The 18,496-nt window shown below is 45.1% G+C and overlaps 1 protein-coding gene across 4 annotated transcripts in view; it reads left to right on the top strand.

Moving 5' to 3' along the window:
* The window catches only part of NMT2 (N-myristoyltransferase 2), a 31,798-nt gene extending 13,599 nt beyond the window's left edge, over window positions 1–18,199 (top strand). For 2 of the 4 annotated variants that reach the window (XM_035129571.2, XM_035129569.2), the window contains exons 3-12: window positions 4,842–4,944; window positions 7,091–7,209; window positions 7,425–7,516; window positions 7,762–7,878; window positions 9,814–9,984; window positions 11,903–12,011; window positions 13,583–13,753; window positions 15,004–15,171; window positions 16,529–16,666; window positions 17,484–18,199. In XM_035129571.2, coding sequence (XP_034985462.2) covers window positions 4,842–4,944; window positions 7,091–7,209; window positions 7,425–7,516; window positions 7,762–7,878; window positions 9,814–9,984; window positions 11,903–12,011; window positions 13,583–13,753; window positions 15,004–15,171; window positions 16,529–16,666; window positions 17,484–17,504 — 1,209 coding nt within the window. In that variant the 3' untranslated portion in view covers window positions 17,505–18,199. Of the gene's footprint in view, window positions 1–4,841; window positions 4,987–7,090; window positions 7,210–7,424; window positions 7,517–7,761; window positions 7,879–9,813; window positions 9,985–11,902; window positions 12,012–13,582; window positions 13,754–15,003; window positions 15,172–16,528; window positions 16,667–17,483 lie in introns of all 4 variants that reach the window. The other 2 variants (XM_035129570.2, XM_035129572.2) reach the window with 1 other exon arrangement.
* The last annotated feature ends 297 nt before the right edge of the window (window positions 18,200–18,496 follow it).

Raw genomic sequence — 18,496 nt, 5'->3', positions numbered from 1 at the left:
CGCTCACATCTCTGCCTCCCAAAGGCTTGCACAGCTGTTTATTGCAGCAGCCCTGGCTATAAGCTCTGCAGGCAAATGGCACCTCTCTTTGGGACCAGCAGCGGCTGCCCAAAGGACTCCCAAGGAGAGAAGAGAGGAGAGAAGGCTAAGGGAACACTCCGCAAGGGAGAGTCTTCAAAAAAGGCTCAGAAATTCATGGCTTTCTGTCCCATATTTGGCAGGTGGGTTGCATTTGCTTACAGGGAGCGGGAAAAGGCAGAGAGCTCAGCCTGCTGCAAACGCACCAGCAGGGTCAGTATGGTGCTCCTGCCAGTGCATTTGCACTGCGCTGACCACACACCCCAGCCCTGCTCCCTTGCACCTTCCCATCTGCCTCCCAGTAAGCAACTGCAACATACTTGTCACACAGTTAGCATAGTGGCTCTGCCCCGCTTCTTATGCTTAGACGCACCCATTCAAAATAACCTTTCAGTGGCTAGTCTGCTTAAGATTTGGGTCAGCTTCTGCTGTTTACATACAACTTCCTTTCCGAAGATTGCCGTCATAAAAATGAAGTGATGTCTGATCCAGCGCGTCCCCAGATCACTTTCGGGTGGCGTTGATTCTCATGAGTGCTGCAGGATCTTTTCCAGCTGCTGTGTGTATGGAAACCAGTTGGCAAAAGAGGTGGCTGAATGAAATGATGTATCAGATTCTTCTGTGAACTGGCCCCTGGTGTAGGGGGATTTGTCGGTGGTTATTAAAATGTGGGTTTGATCTCTTGTATTTTTAAAACGATAACACAGCACCTGAAACCTCTGCCTCACCTGGTGCAGTTCCCTTTCTCAGGTAAGGTGAAGGAAATGGGCCTGTGCTTACATCCCTATTTCTTTCCTAAATAGTATTTTAAGATAGATTAACAAAGTTTCAATCTATTATATAATATTGGAAAACAGATGGAGAAGAGAAAACAAACAAGGCTGGCAGAGAGGATATTTGAGTTAATCTGTTACCCATAAAGTGTATTCACAAGTCAATCAGGGCAATAGTTTGAGAAACAAGTTCATTTAAAGCAGTAGTTCCCAAACTTACATTTCTGTGGTTAAAATACCTAGATGGGGATGATAGCCTGACTTCAGTTACCTGTCCTACACATTGTCTGTGGGGCTGTCTTTGAAAACAGCTAAGAAGCTGCAGATGCTGCAGAATGTGGTAACACAATTAACTGGGAAATGGAGTAACGGTAGACTTCTCCCAATTCACGGGGGGGGGATTAAGTTAGTGGCTAGGATTTTATTTTTTAATTGTCTTGCAATCTCTTACATAAAAACCATCCATCGGACCAGGTTTCAGCTAATTCCACCTGTGGGAGTTGTTGTGCCATCATTGCCAACAGCCCAATGTTTCTGTAATCAGCTCTTCAAAGTTTTTAATTCTAGTTCATTCAGGCTAAACACCCGTATTGATGGCAAAGATGACAGCCAACATCCTGGAGAAGAAGTTTCCTGCTGAGAGCACCTCAAAGTCCCAGGTGCTCTGTGAATTGAAAAAGTGTGGGAATCACTGATTTAAAGCGTTTTAAAAAAGAAAAGAAAAGTGACTTATATTGTCTTTTCCCTTATTATTCCAGTAGTCGACAAATAAAAGGCCATCGTTATTGGACTGTTTCACGTTACAATTTTCATCACAGTGGTTTCCTGAAATCTGCAAGTCTCTCTCTCTCTCCCAGGCATCTTTTTGAGGGCTTCTCATACGATAACCATTTAGCTTTTAACTAGCTCCGTAGTGTGTGTGGTAGGTCATGTACAAGCAGATAAGTGCAACAGTTTCTGTTTCATATGGTTTAAAGCCTGCAGAACGAAATAAGTATGCTAGGTTAGTGCTAGGGGGGGAAATCCAGATTTTCAGAGGCAGCACTACATTTTGAGGCATGTTGTAAGTGGGTGGCAAGTCCCAACTCACCTACTTTGGGGCTTCACCTGGGAGGGAAGACATGGAAGACCAAGTGCTAGTGAACAAAGTTCAGTGAGCCATCCTGGTTGGGGGCTCAGAAGCTGGTGGTCCACTGCGAGTGCTTCAGCATCATTGTACAATTGAGTTGAAGCCATAGCCCTTGAGCTGGCCAGTTGGGGCTCTGCAATGTCCTCCTTGAAGTGAGGGAGGGGACTGTACACAGCATTCCAGGTGTGGCGATGCCATATATTTCTATAACGCCATTATGCACCAACAGGTTGCTTATTCACAGTGAACCACAATGAGCCCAGCAACCCTGGCTTATAGTGACATTTGAATGTTGACATTTTTTTTTAAAAAAAAAAACACTTGGGGAGTCAAATTGGATTTCTTGGGTTGTCTGTATTTGCTTTTTATACTATGTTTAACTGCCGGTTTTAGACTGCTGTCATCGTTTGATGCCTTTTGCATAATGGCGTTTGGTTTCAAATGGCTCTTTTTAAATAATATGGTACTGAGAAATATGATATGGGTGGCATATTACAGTGGTACAGTGGTGCCTCGCTAGACGAATTTAATTCGTTCCACGGGTCTTTTCTTATAACGAAAAATTCGTCTAGCGAATCCCATAGGAATGCATTGAATTTTTTTTCTAATTTTTTTTTTGCCCATAGGAACGCATTAATTGAATTTCAATGCATTCCTATGGGAAACTGCGATTCGCTAGACGAATTTTTCATAAAACAAATTCGTCTAGTGAGGCAACCTCTGCTCAAAAAATCCTTTCGTTAAGCGGAAATTTCGTTAAGCAGGGCATTCGTTAAGCGAGGCACCACTGTACCTCAGTTTAAGTACACAATTGGTTCCAGAAGTCTGTACTTAACCTGAAGTGAACTTTCCCATTGAAAGTAATGGAAAGTGGATTAATCCGTTCCAGACGGGTCCACAGAGTACTTAAACTGAAAGTACTCAAACCAAAGCGTACTTAAACCGAGGTATGACTGTATTATTATTGGGGCGCGGGTAGCGCTGTGGTCTAAACCACTGAGCCTCTTGGGCTTTCCGATCAGAAGGTCAGTGGCTCGAATCCCTACGACGGGGTGAGCTCCCATTGTTCTGTCCCAGCTCCTGCCAACATAGCAGTTCTGGAGTACTGTGTCCAGTTCTGGGCACCACAGTTCAAGAAGGATACTGACAAGCTGGAACGTGTCCAGAGGAGGGCAACCAAAATGGCCAAAGGCCTGGAAACGATGCCTTATGAGGAAAGGCTTAGGGAGCTGGGTATGTTTAGCCTGGAGAAGAATAGGTTAAGGGGTGATGTGATGGCCATGTTCAAATATATAAAAGTATGTCACATAGAGGAGGGAGAAAGGTTGTTTTCTGCTGCTCCAGAGAAGCGGACACGGAGCAATGGATTCAAACTACAAGAAAGAAGATTCCACCTAAACATTAGGAAGAACTTCCTGACAGTAAGAGCTGTTCGACAGTGGAATTTGCTGCCAAGGAGTGTGGTGGAGTCTCCTTCTTTGGAGGTCTTTAAGCAGAGGCTTGACAGCCATATGTCAGGAATGCTTTGATGGTGTTTCCTGCTTGGCAGGGGGTTGGACTGGATGGCCCTTGTGGTCTCTTCCAACTCTATGATTCTATGAAAGCATACCAGTACAAGTAGATAAACAGGTACTGCTGCGGCGGGAAGGTAAACGGCATTTCTGAGTGCTCTGGTTTCCGTCACGGTGTCCCGTTGCGCCAGAAGCAGTTTAGTCATGCTGGCCACATGATCCAGAAAGTTGCCAGTTCCTTCTCCAGGTGGATCACATTTAGTCTAAAGTAACTCTTGGTAGGGACCCAGGTGGCACTGTGGGTTAAACCACAGAGTCTAGGGCTTGCTGATCAGAAGGTTGGTGATTCGAATCCCTGCAACAGGGTGAGCTCCCATTGCTCGGTCCCAGCTCCTGCCCACCTAGCAGTTCAAAAGCACATCAAAGTGCAAGTAGATAAATAGGGACCGCTCCGGCAGGAAGGTAAACAGCGTTTCTGTGCACTGCTCTGGTTTGCCAGAAGCGGCTTAGTCATGCTGGCCACATGACCTGGAAGCTGTACGCCGGCTCCCTCGGCCTATAGAGCGAGATGAGCGCCGCAACCCCAGAGTCGGACACGACTGGACCTGATGGTCAGGGACCCCTTTACCTTTAACTCTCGGCTATGACCTGTCCGTCTTGGATGGCCCTGCACGGCATAGCTCATAACTTCTTGCAGTTATTCAAGCCCCTTTGCCACGACAAGGCAGTGATCCATGAAGGGGAGAAATTATCTAGACGAGAGCAAACACAATATATGGCATTAGTTGATTCATATATACCAGTAATAAAGTAAAACTGTTAATTCCTGCAATATATTTGAGCTTTCACACAATGTTAAAAGCCATTTCCGGAAAACTTAGGCAACATGGCATGTTTTTACTACTCGTTTCCTGTTGTTTGAGTCCGGAGGTGGGGGGTGGGGGGGATCCATTTGCAGCCCCCTTAAACCTGGAAAATCACAGGAGTGGAGTGACAAAATTTGGGTGCTCTATCCCAGCATATATTGTTGTTCCCTGCTGTTATCACGGGCAAAGAGAAACACACACATGCACAAAGGGTGGAGGGGTAGTGACATTGCCCAATGGCAGTTGTTGTTGTTGTGTCACACCACACCTAACGGTGCGAGTGAAATTTAGAATGATATATCAGTCAGGAAGCCACAGTTCCATAGCACAACAGGTAATGCAGTGAGAACGGGACCTTAGAGCACAGGACTAGAAGTGCTAGCACTATAATCAGGAAAGCTAATGCAATATTCCCCACATCTTGGATGCACCCTAATTGACTCTGCATCTCTCTCTCTCTCTCTCTCTCTCCCTCTCCCTGCAGAATCCAGCCATTCCAATGCAGAAACTGCAAGATATTCAGAGAGCCATGGAGCTCCTCTCAGCATGTCAGGGCCCAGCAAAGAACATTGACGAGGCGAGCAAACGTAAATACCAGTTTTGGGATACACAGCCTGTACCCAAGCTTAGTAAGTCTGTAGCCGGGACCGGATAATGAAAGTGTTCTGATTGACTGATTGAATATATCGATTTACAGCCTGCCTTGTGGAATCCTAGTGCAAAAACAACCAGAACGAAAGAAGCAAGTGTATCGGCAGCGTTAAAAACCAGTCTAATCGGAGGTGGAAACTTCTGGGGAAGGATGCCCAAAAGGCACCTGTTGAACCAGCAGAGAGAGAGGAGGGTGGTCACAGTTGCGTTGCCCCTTCCGCCCAGCTTCGGGGGGCGCTGGTCAGAAAGTGGGATCCATTAGCAGTTCTACGACCCCTATCGTCCTTCCACTGTATATGGGACTTAATAGAGCAATCTAAGCAAAAGTGGCAGCGGAAAGGAGAGAACTCAGACTCTCGTTTCTGTGAGCTTGCGGTGGGATCCTGGGGCAGTTGACAAAAGAGAGGCAGAAGGGAAAAGAGAAAGCTTAACAGCGGGTGGATTTTAACATCAGGTCCTGCTCCTCAGATATAGTCACGGCTTGGGGGGGGGGACTTAGATCTGCCTACTTAGGGCCCTTTGACACAGGCCTCATCTGCACTAAACATTTAAAGCAATATCATTCCACTTTGAACAGTTGTGGCTTCCCCCAAAGAATTAAGGGTACTGAGAGCAATTGGAAGGCCTTTTTTCTCCTTACAGAAATGCAATTCCCAGAGCTCCCTGGGAAGAAGGATCAATTGTTAGACCACTCTGGGAACTGTAGCTCTGTGGCCCCCCCCCTGCTTTTTAACCCTTTCCTCTGTTCGGTCTTTTTTCATGCTTAGTTGGATTTGTGATGAAATGTCAAAGGAGAAAAGGGATGAGTAAGGACTGTAAAATGAGAAGTATAAAACCAGTTAAAGAAAAACTGGTTTTTAAAGACTATATAATTTCCAAAGGGAACCTCTGATAGACACGCAGGAGTTGTTGGGGTGCATAGCTGCCAAGTTTTCCCTTTTCTCGCGAGGAAGCCTATTCAGCATAAGGGAAAATCCCTGTAAAAAAGGGATAACTTGGCAGCTATGTTGGGGTGGGTGTTGAATTCCCAGTCCCCACCTTGCCATAGAAAAGTATTGCTGCATTAATTGGGAGCCGTGAGTCTGCTGTTGGGGTTTGAATCTGCATTTGAAGCGAGTTCATTTTGAGGAGCGGTCATGCTTATCATATTTATATCCTGCCTTTTCCCCTGACAAGGGACTCAAGGCGGGTTACAGAAAATAGAAACAGCTAAAAGCGCGGGGGGGGGGGGGGAGAGATTTTTTGATATATATTTTTTAAAAAAACAATTAAACATGAATTATAGCATTCAGCAAAAAGAGGCAAAAGGTGACAGGCTGACTGGTGACATCCAGGGAAATTGTGTGCTCACAGTGGTTATGCTGGTGTAACCAATCAAGATACAGTACATTGGACTGACTTGAGTAATTGAGGGCAGCTGGGAGAACACAAACTGAAGCTTACTTTAGTATGACGTCTAATATTCTCACTCCATATTGGTTCCATCAATCTTCCCCTCGTCCCTTAAAAGTAGGGATTTTCAAAAGCATGCTGTCAGGGAGTTGTTGCGGCTACTCCCGAGTAAAGACGCTGCAGTCCGTTGTGTCTTTAAAGGTCTTATTGTGCATGCTATTTACAGTGCAGAGATAGCAGAAAACATGACCGCATAGTCACTCTCAGAACCCGGCAATGGTGTCCGTCGGCTTCGGGGCCAGCATAATAACCTGGGCACCCCGAAACACCGCCCCTTCGCGCTGCATCTGGGCGCCGGAAGGAGCGGTGTCCCTTCTTCCCCTCGCTGGCTGGGGCGGTGCCTGGGCTCCGACGCCCCTCTGAGCCGTCCCTCCTCCCCTAGATGGTCAGAGTGGTGCAGGGGCTCCGATACGTCGCTGAGCCCTTCTTCCACCATCTGTTCCCCAGAGTGTTGCCAGGGCTCTGGTGCCTCGCTGAGCCTTCCCCCTTCCATTCCGCTTTCCCCGCTGTCGCTGGTCAGGATGATGGCGGGAGGCTCCCTGTAAGGAGTCGCCCTGACACATGCCCATAAGCTGCACACAATGGAATTTTTTTCCTTTCCCTGCTTCTTCTTCTTCTTTTATGAACTAGGTGAAGTTATTACATCTCACGGCGCAATTGAGCCCGATAAGGACAACATCCGCATAGAGCCATATTCTTTGCCACAGGGTTTCACATGGGACACTTTGGACCTGAGCAACGCCGAAGTCGTAAGTAGAACTGCTTGAAGTCCTTTAAACACAAGCTGGGGAGGCCCACATATTTCGCTGCTGGGCATTTTTTATGTGCACAGCTCCGCTTGGGCACCAGGGGAGTTTTCCACCAGTTAGTAAATGCAGCACTTTGAGCCACTGGTCTACAGAGTCCAGCGCAGAATTCTAGTTAGTGCATTGGGACTAATGTTTTCCCTTTAATGCCTTTTCAGCTCAAGGAGTTGTACATGCTGCTAAATGAAAACTATGTAGAAGATGATGATAATATGTTTAGATTTGACTATTCACCAGAGTTTCTCTTGTGGTGAGTAACAAAATTCCATGTTTTCCCAAGTAGCAACCTTTGAAAAAATTAGTACCTGGCTATACTTCTTTTCCTCATCCCTCATCAACTCTATTTCCTTCTGTGTCGTGTCTGTTGCATAACAAGTCTGCAGGCAGGGAATTTTTTTTATTAAAAAAAAAATCTCGGAACAGTGCCTAGAAAGCTTGTTAGGTTCTTTTTAAATAACAACAATAAATACTAACCTGTGGTTTTCTTCTTTCCAGGGCTCTGCGGCCTCCAGGCTGGCTTCCGCAATGGCATTGTGGTGTCAGAGTATCATCCAATAGAAAATTGGTAGGGTTCATAAGCGCCATTCCTGCACACATACGGATTTATGAGAGGTAAGTCCTGACCACGTCTGATGTTAGTTTTGGCTAGGCATGTTTTAAAAAATCAATTTCATCAATGGCTGATTGGGACATGTTGGAAAGATGTTCACTGTTTTCTTAGGTCGAAATCCAGTATACAGTTACACTAGTTGAAGTCCCATTTAAAGATTCCTGCTTTGGCATTTATTGGGAATGCCCTCAATACAAGTGTGATCACTTTGGCAACTTTTTACTATTCTAAATAATGGGATGCTGCTCTATTTCATGATAGTTTGGAACAAAAACCAAGATGTCCATCAAGGCCCTGGTCTACATGGTGTTCCACATATCCACCTGGGTGGAGTTACTGGTAGGTAGCCATGTTGGTCTGCCATAGTCGAAACAAAATAAAAAAAAATCCTTCCAGTAGCACCTTAGAGACCAACTAAGTTTGTCATTGGTATGAGCTTTTGTGTGCATGCATACCAATGACAAGTTTGTCATTGGTATGAAAGCTTATTCCAATGACAAACTTAGTTGGTCTCTAAGGTGCTACTGGAAGAATTTTTTAAATTTTGTTTCCACCTGGGTGGAATACAGGATCACCAAGAGCTACCAGGCTAGTGCTTAAAAGCATGGTTGAATCAAAACGCCCTACATTTAAAACACAAATCCTTAAGCCAGCAATATGAAGCGCTTCGAAAACGTTTTTGAAAGTCAGAAGGCCCCAGTATGCAGCAGCAACCCAGATGTTTACAGTCCAAAGGTCTGTCTAATAAGGGAAGAACTTGTCTAGCCATGGAAAAGGAAAAAAGAAAAAAACCTTTTAAGGGAATCATCCCAAGTGCACCTCCCCGGGAAAGAGAGTTCCAGAGAGAAGGTGCTGGCAAATTATTTCCAAAACATGTTTTGTTTATACAGCTGGAGGAAGGCAGGATTTAAAAAATGTGGCCTTATGGTGGTACATGGTCTGCAAAGAACACATTCCTTTCAATAAGAAACAGCCAACGTACCATTGGAATATTCTCTCTCTCGAAATAATCGAGCATTCCTTTTGCTGAACGGAGCCAGCTTTGAATTCTTCGTTGTTTTAAAAGGGGTGGCTCAACTCCTTTGTTCCAAAGGTCCTGCGTTCGCCCTCAGCCACCCCGTGAGGTGTGGCCAAACAGCTACTGTGGGAGCCACTGTGCTACAGGCTAGAGGTTGTCACCCCCCCCACATACACACACACTTGTACACACACATAACACACAGCTTCTTCCTTCTCAGCAGATCTGTGCAGGTCCACTGAGGAGGGAAGTTATTGCCCTCTTAACCACTTATCAAATGACCTATTGGATGACCAGGGAGAGAGCAATTTGCATCCTCACTTGGAGCACTGGGCACCTGATCCTCCCTAGGGGGAGTGCATTCCACAAACAGGGCCACTGCAGAAAAGGCCCGTTCTCATGTTGCCACCCTTTCGTAGAGGAGGCACACGAAGAAGGGCCTCAGAGGATGATCTCAGGGTCCAGGAGAGAGGCAGTGAAAGTTGGGAGCACAAGGCAATTATGTAACATGTGAAAAGGCCATTTTGCAGAAGGTTACATGGGAAGTTCTAATCGTGCGAAGAGCTTGCGATTCCTAGTTCTGCAGCCGCATCTTTGGCACATTACATCAGTGCTTGAATTACAGGGAGAGGCCTCAACTCCCTTACGTTCTGCAACAGCCCACTTGGGCTGCTCTTTTGATTTGCCCAGAATCAGGAGGTGAGGCTTATGGCCTCACTTTCTCTCTCCCGCCTCCTTTGCAAATCCCTGCAATACACTGGCAGCATAAGAGGAAGTGAGCCTTGCAGTCATCATCTCTCATTTATTTATCGTCGCAAAAGTTTATATTACATTTCTGCACCGCAGACAGAATATTAGAGAATATTTGGATTGTTGTTGTTTAAAAAATAAGTATTGGGTTATAACTTTTTGTTCCCAGTGAAAAGAAAATGGTAGAAATTAATTTTCTGTGTGTCCATAAAAAACTGAGATCTAAGCGAGTCGCACCGGTCCTGATTCGCGAAATAACCAGGAGAGTAAACTTGGAAGGGATCTTTCAGGCAGTTTACACTGCAGGAGTGGTACTTCCCAAACCTGTAGCAACTTGCAGGTAAGCAAAGGGTTTTCCTGAGATATGGTTGCTTTTCCAAAATCTTGCAGGTGGTGGTGATATGGGGTTTATACATGCAGCTTTCAAAACACATCTTGTGTTTTTAAAGTTTCCAGTTTAATGCTGCATTTTCATTTAATGATAAATCCCTTGCTATGCACAAGCAGGTAAAAATAATTCAGTAAGAGGAATGAATAGTTTTATGTGGCGTCCAAACCAGGGATTGTGGTTTGTTTATCCTCTATAAGCCAGGATTGGGAAGCCAACCACAAGCCTTGATTTAAGCCTTAACTAGTGGTCCTGGCTTGTTGGGGAGGAATCAACCACAATCCCAGACTTGGCTGTAGTGCTAAACCATTTCCTTACTGATTTGTTTGCATGCTCGTGCAAAGTGGGAGGATTCAGGCTGTGTTTGCAGCCTGTAACTCATGCACAGTATGGATGGCTAAGCAAAGGCTCTTGGCTTAGGAACATCCCTAGAAGAGGGGATTGGTGCTGGAACAGTGAACCGGCATTGGGGGGAAATAGGGTTGGGAATACTTTGAGTCGGTGAAAGCACCTTTTCGTGCCCAGTGTTCATTTTGCAAACGGTCAGTGCAGCGCCGTCTTAAGCGCCCCTGTCGCCATGGCGCGCCGGATCTCTCCGGCGCCCTTCCGCCCCGTTTCCCAGCGCAGTGGGCGGGTGGGCGCGGCGCTGCTGCGCGACGGGCGGGCAGACACAGCGTGATCTCTACGGCGCCCTCCCACCCCGTTTCCCAGCGCGGTGGGCGCCATGCGCAGCTGCGTAGCGGACCGGCCGGTCAACGGGCGGGCGCAGCTCGCGGCGCCCTCCTGGCGGGCTGGTGCCATGGTGCTCTGCGCCACCGGGGGTCTATGATGAGCCGGCCCTGGGTCAGTGTTGGCTCAATATATGCTATTGCCTCAATTTCTTTTTCTCCATCTTTTCCGCTAAGAAAAACCAGCTTGCGGGTGAATCACTTTATGGTGTCAGTGTGAGGCTGCAAAGGGATATTTAGTGGGCTGTGCGTTCAGCTGTCATTCCCTGTTAATGGAAGAGGAAGTAGAATGCACTGTCCTCTTAAATTTTGCATTATCCTTTCCTGCCCACAGCCAGCATGGTGTAGTGGTTAGAGTGTTGGTCTAGGACATGAGCAGGCAAACTAAGGCCTGGGGGCAGGATCCAGCCCAATCGCCTTCTAAATCCGGCCCACGGACGGTCCGGGAATCAATGTGTTTTTACATTAGTAGAATGTGTCCTTTTATTTAAAATGCATCTCTGGGTTATTTGTGGGGCATAGGAATTCTTTCATCCCCCCCCTCCCCAAATATAGTCCAGCCCCCTCACAAGGTCTGAGGGACAGTGGATCGGCCCCCTGCTGAAAAAGTTTGCTGACCCCTGGTCTAGGACCTAGGAGAGCACAGTTCAAATCCCCACTCAGCCATAAAATTCACAGGTGACCTTGGGACATTCACAGTGTCAAGGGAGTTGGGGAGTGGGGAGCACATACCTTAAACAAACTAATTAATCCAGCAGTTTGGTAGATTGTGTTTACAATATTAGCTGCCAGTGTGTTAAATTTTGTGGGTGCTTTGCATGGAAACACATTTCAAAGACCGAAATCAGATTTCTGTGTAAAAAAATTCTGCTCAGTTATTTTCTAGGTCCTGTCCCAAGCAGTGGAGCAATAACTTCCCTTAAATTGGATAATTTAGTTTAAAATGTTAAGTTTACTTATAATGAAACGCGGGGATTGCAATTCAGGGACTGATGTCAAGTGAGATAAATTTTATTTATTATATTAGGTGTTGTTGTTTTTTTAAAAAATGCACTGTATCCTGTTTGTAACAGTGAAGAGGGGTAGTAATAAATATTTTGAATAAATAAAATTAATATATATATATATATTAACATTTCTAGGTATTGGCATCGATCCTTGAATCCCAGAAAATTGGTAGAGGTGAAATTTTCTCATTTGAGTAGGAATATGACTTTACAGAGAACGATGAAGCTTTACAGACTTCCTGATGTAAGCATTGTGTCTGTTCACAACACCCCCAACTCTCCCAAATATCCTTCTATCAATCCTTGACAAGGCAGACTTTCATTTTGGGAAGGCAAGACTGTTCGAGAGATGTGGAAATAGTTAACTCTGGTTGGGAAGACGCTTTCAAAGAGTTGTAGAGTTGACTTGAATGTACTGATGGCATATGCCAGGCATGTCCAAGTTTCAAGAGACTGTGATCTACTCCCACTATTAAAAAAAAAAACTGGCAGTGATCTACCAAAGTTGTTGAGCTTTTTTTCGGAAGTCAAAGTTGTTGAGCTTTTTGTGGGGGAGGGGGCCCGCAATCTACTGGTTCATTAGGGAGAAATAACTATGGCCTGTGAACCTCCCGGATGTTTTGTTGGACTCCAACTCCCATCAGTCCTGCCATTTTGGCCAATGTTCGAGGATGATGGGAGTTGTAGTCTAGCAGCATCTTCAAGGCCAGAGGTTCCCCATCCCTGCTTTAAAGGCAGGGTTTGTTCCATACTCATTATGTCCCCATTAAACAGGACAGAGAAAACAGGAGATATACGCTGTGTGACAACACAGATCCGTGTGTTTTCCTGTAAAATCTGATGAGGCCATAAGGAGACTTAGAACACAGTACAGTGGTACCTCTACTTACGAATGGAGCTCCGTCCGCCATCTTGGATGCGGTTCAGATAGGATTTTTTCTACTTACGAATTTTTAGATAGGGTTGCTTCTACTTACGAATTTTTTCTCCCAATGCATTCCTATGGGATTCGACTTACAATTTTTTTCGACTTACAAATGTGTGTTCGGAACGCATTAAATTCATAAGTAAAGGTACCACTGTACTCTTGAAGCCACTGTTTGTTTTCCTGTATTTACAAAGTCCCTCTTGGTACTCAGAAGACCGGGGTCATTTATTTATTTTTTTGCTGCCCAAACATCTGTACGCATGCAGATGTTCATGAAGGATGACTTTCCTGCCTGGTTGGTGTCTCCTTGAAGGTGTTGAATTTGCTGGGAGTTATGCAAAGCATCATTCGACAGCAGACTTCAGGCTTACAGGATGTACTTTGGATGTAAGCTAAGGAACAGTGTGTCTCCATGCGCAAACTCAGCCAGGAATTTCGGAACAGTGCCAGGACCCAGCTCCCAAGCAATTTCACACAAAAATTCACTTCTGGTCTCCCTACCCCAGCATTATCAACAACATAATGGGGGAGGCTGTTTTAGTTGTCAATTGAGAGTCTAAAACTTGCCAAGCTTTAGACTCTCAAAACTCCCAGAGATCTCTCAGATCTGTCTTCTGCCCACCTGAGTAATCTAGAGCAGTGGCCCTCAACCTTGGGCCTCCAGATGTTTTTGGCCTACAACTCCCATGATTCCTAGCTAGCAGGACCAGTGGTCAGGGATGATGGGAATTGTAGTCTCAAAACATCTGGAGGCCCAAGGTTGAGGACCACTGATCTAGAGGATAGGCACAGTAGTTTTTTCCCTAACTGAATGCCCTAGCATTGTTTTTCTGCTTAATGTATAAGCTCTCTCTTTTTTAATCTCTGACCTCTTTCGTTATAACAAGGCCACAAAGACTTCAGGTTTGAGACCAATGGAACGAAAAGACATTAAAGCGGTGCAAGAATTAATCAACAATTACTTGAAGCAGTTTAACCTCGCTCCTGTTATGGACGAAGAAGAAGTGTCCCACTGGTTCCTGCCTCAGGATCACATTATTGATACCTTTGTTGTAGAGGTAAGAGAGAGTCTGTCCCCTGCCTCCATCGAGAATGTCAGAAAAGCCCCAGCTGCATCAGACCAAAAGCCAGTCTTGTCCATCATCCATTTCTCACAATGAAGGACCTGGTGCCTGTGAGAAGCTCTTCCCTTACCATTAGAAACTCCTGTATCTCCATTTTAATCTATTAATTTATGTACTTTAAGGAAAACTGAAAACTCCCAGACAGTAAGGGGTAAATTTTATTTTGGGTAATTTACCCTGGGAGTTTTCAGTTTTCCTTAAAGTTCATAAATCCTCCCCTTATTCTGAATTATTGACAAGTGACCTTGAGCCTTTACAATGCAATAAGTTTCTTTTTCCTTCTGCGGAAACTGATAGATCATTTACAGTGAAACGAGATATTTTTAGCCGGCAACTCATTTTTTGAGTTATCTAAAGGTTTCTTTGAGTTATTTTCTAGATATCTCGTTTTAGGGATCTTTCACGGTTTAGACTCGTTCTGTGCTGCATTTTTTTAATGGCAGGCTGTGCACTTCGACACTAGAGAAGGAAGCGAGAACCAACGTGATCATTGACTGGGGAGACCCTGGTTCAAATCCCCACTCAGTCATGAAGCTCACTGAGTGGTTTAAATTGGGGTGGCATACCGTGTATGCTACCTTAAGCTCCTTGGGAAAACGATGAGAAATACATGTAATAAAGGGGACAGCCTGCACATTGAGCATTTTTGTTCTAGCTGCAAGAACCTTTGGCCCTCCAAATCCCATAGTTCCAAGCCAGCATAGCCAGTGGTCAGGGATGATGGGAGTTGCAGTCCAACAACATCTGGAAAGCCACAGGTTAGCCACCCCTTGGCGTAAAGCAGTGTTTCCCAAACTTGGGTCTCCAGCTGTTTCTGGACTGCAACTCCCATCATCCCTAGCTAGCAGGACCAGTGGTCAGGGGTGGTGGGAATTGTAGTCCCCAAAAAAACAGCTGGAGGCCCAAGTTTGGGAAAGACTGGACTAAAGTAATGGTATTAGAGATCATGATCAGCGTGAGATTGTTTTCAAACAAATTTAACAGGGCTATAATAAGACAGACTGTTGGCCATATTTATTTGGCTGGCTGTAAACTCTCAGCACATCAAATAACTCTTGGCTGCAGTAGTTTTTCTTGACCTGTAGTTCTGCCAACCAGCTTGAGTTGCTTTTGTCTGCAGTGTGCTATAGTCTTTTTCGCTTTGATTTCTCAGTAGTGTCTTTTTCCTCCCCTTCCTTTCCTAGAGTTCAAATGGTGTTTTAACCGACTTTCTGAGTTTCTACACGTTACCTTCGACGGTCATGCACCATCCTGTTCACAAAAGCCTCAAAGCAGCCTACTCCTTCTACAATGTTCATACGGAAACCCCTCTCTTGGATCTCATGAACGATGCACTCATTATAGCAAAGCTGGTAAGTAGCCCTGGCATCGTCGGTCACTTGGGCTGCATATATAGAAAACATGGTTGCCTCTCCCAAGTCTTCCGTGGCCAGGAGAGCTGGGAAAACACAATTCCTGGTGTGACACCCCACTTGGCACTGGAGAGAACAGGGCAGCCTCTGCTTATGTGTTTGAGCTCCCAGGAGGCCTTTGGGTTGTACGGAACAGCTCTCAGACAGAACCAGAGAATTGTAGAGTTGGGAGGGACTCCCAAGGGTCATCTAGTCCAACCCCCTGCAATAGCGGAATCTCAGCTAAAGCACCCATGGCAGATGTCCACCCAAGACTCTGCTTTAAGACCTCCAAGGAAGGAGAGTCCACCACCTTCCGAGGGACAGGGGGTTCACGATACACCCACATATTCCAAGTCTATTATTTTCTGAGAGAGACCTCTTTTTTGCCTGCTGCTGCTACTTCTGGATGAAGAAACAACTGAATAAGACTGGAGCTTTCCTTGTCCCCGTATCATTGTCTTAATCCAAACTTAAGACACAACAACAGTGGCTCATTGCAGGGCTCTGGAGAGAGAAGAGCTCTTAACCTATTACCTTCCAATGAGCCCATGGGGTGGTATTTCAACACATTGATCCCGTCAGCACAAAAACTTGAGGCTGTGCAACAGAACTTCCCTGTTTTCTCACATTATCTGTTTTGTCAGTACTTAATTGAAAACCTCAAGAATTTATTTATTTTTTTAAAAAAGAGAGCTCCAAATGAAATAAAAACTAATGCTAAAGTAACACTTTCCATCAGTAGATGTCATTTTAGTTCCGATTAAAGTAAATCCAGCTCTTGGTCTCTCTCAGTTCTGTTTTTTTATACCCATTGCCATTAAAAGTCTTGACTTAATGGTCTGATTACAATTTTCATGAACAATAGATTGGCTTGCCAAGCGTGCTTCAGGTTTGTCCAGAACAACTTTGTCTTGCACAAACTATAGGTCAGAAGCCAGCAGACTAAAATAAAAAAAACACCTTTGCCATTTGTCACATGTAAGCGGGTGCCTGTTCCTATCTCCTGTTTGTCGGGGTGGACTCCTTTGGCGCAGAACCTTGAATGTTGCCTGTGATGCATTGAGTCAAAGTGAGTTTGGGTATCAATTCCACTTGCCCGCCACTTGGAAGTTTTTGCACGCTTCAAGGTACATGTGACTAGCAACGGAATTGGGGAGCTAACCCCCAGACATGCAAGAAATGGAGGGGTGACTATACTGTACAGGATGCGTACCAAATGATGGGATCACATGCTAAGCACAGCACGCTTTTATAGGTAACCTTGATGCAAACACTACTAGGGAAAAAATCATTATTATTTTTCTCATATTGCCAGAAAGGATTTGATGTGTTCAATGCACTAGACTTGATGGAAAACAAAACATTCCTGGAAAAACTGAAGTTTGGCATCGGAGACGGCAACTTGCAGTATTACTTGTATAACTGGAGGTGTCCTGGCATGGACTCTGAAAAGGTAACACATTTCAGTTCAGAGGCTCAGTTGTCTATAGTGATTTGAATTACCCAGATGCCCTGTGACTTTGCTCCTTCTTGTACCCTGTGGCAGGGAAGGCTAAGCTATGGCTCACCAGATGTCACTAGACTACATGTGAAATCATCCCTAACCATTGGCCATGCTGGCTGGGGCTGATGGGAGTTAAGAGTCCAGCAACATCTGGAGGGCCAGAGGTTAGCAACAAGCGTGTCTGACAAAGCCTGTTTTAGCACTAAGTCATAAAACAGGGTTGGGGAACTGGATCCATCCAGTGGGTCACTGTCTCTCACTCCCCATGGACTGCCTCTATTACTCACCTGATGTCAGCTGATTGACACTTGCGTTCAAAGAGGATCACTTTAACCACTGATCAGCTGGTGTGCATTTACAGCTACCTCCTTTAAGGGCCAGCTCCCAGTGCCCATCATATGATGCCTTTAAAAGGGCATACTCCCATCAGTACAAATTGGTTTGTATTGAAACCCAAGGGAGAACTCCCTAGTGCAGCCAATCTCCATGAGTCTCCCTGTCAGTGCCAATCAGCTGATTGGTGCTGGCAGGGACTTCTGCTTGCAAAGGAACCAATAGGAGCTCCCGGTGGTTTCTTTGTAGCCACATCCGTACCTGCCCAACAGGTGGGGAGGCAGGCAGTAATGGTTTCTGAAGGAATGTCTCCTGGGCCAACTTGGCACCTGTGCTGGGCCTAATGATGAAGCTAATGGGCTGGATATTTCCTTACCAATGTTTTTATTTGTTACCCTTACCTGCACTAACAAACCCGCTGTTGTCTTTCTAGGTCGGTCTTGTATTACAATAATGAGGAAGGACACTTGTATTTATAGTTCTCGGAAGTAATCATCTGGGCTGATGGAAGCTCTTGGATCGGTCCCGTTCCAAGAGGAGAGAAGCACAAAGGCTGGTGAACTTTAAAATAATCCTTTGAACCTTGGGGCCATGCGGAGGGGGCGTGACAGACCCATGCCTGACCAATCCTTCAGCTCAGCTCGGACCAGAGAGAAAAACCTTTTACTGTTTTGTCGATGAAACGAAATAAAAGCACATTTCTTTTAATTTCCAACGCTTAGCTCGCATCTTGATGGAAAAGGGTTCTCTCCTTTTTTTTTCCTTCCCCTCCCCTGCGTGAAAGACTGTTTTTTGTACAACCAACTCGATTGCAGTGGTGGAATAGAGTACAAATTCTTTACTGTTAATGTGACTGAACTGCTGCATTTCTATTTATTAAGTGGTAGTGTACATTTATCAATGTAACAAAATGAAGGAGCCGATTTTGAGTGTTTCTGCTTATTTTCCATCACGTGGATGTCATCGCCGGAAGGAGGAAATTCTTGGGGAGTATTATGACTGTCTGTTAGGAAACATGGAAAACCTTGGATGTATTTTGTAACTGTGGAGTGGTACGGGAAATGCACTGGCCTTGACTAGTGCATTTGTTTCTCCATAAGCAATGCTGCCAAATCAATAAAATAAAAAAATTACAGATTTGTACTTCGATCTTCAGTAGATCACTGACTTGACTTCAAGAGTATTGCACTGTTTCGTGCGAGTGTGTATATGTTGCCTGAATTATATATTACTCTATTAATCTTGCAGCTGTGAAGAAGGAAAATCTTTCGGGGGTTCTTTCGGTGACCGAGTTATGAGCAGCCTGTACATAAAAAAACTTACAAATTTTAGTACTGTTATCAAGATGTTACAACTGAATGTGTTCAAGGCTTTTGCAAAATTGCACATACGGTATTCCTTTTGTCTACTTGTTTTTTTTAAAAAAGGGGGGGATGTCCATTTTAA

Source organism: Zootoca vivipara, chromosome 12 (genome assembly GCF_963506605.1).
Source record: "Zootoca vivipara chromosome 12, rZooViv1.1, whole genome shotgun sequence".
Classification (NCBI taxonomy): domain Eukaryota; kingdom Metazoa; phylum Chordata; class Lepidosauria; order Squamata; family Lacertidae; genus Zootoca; species Zootoca vivipara.
This window is presented reverse-complemented; position numbering and strand designations above follow the sequence as displayed.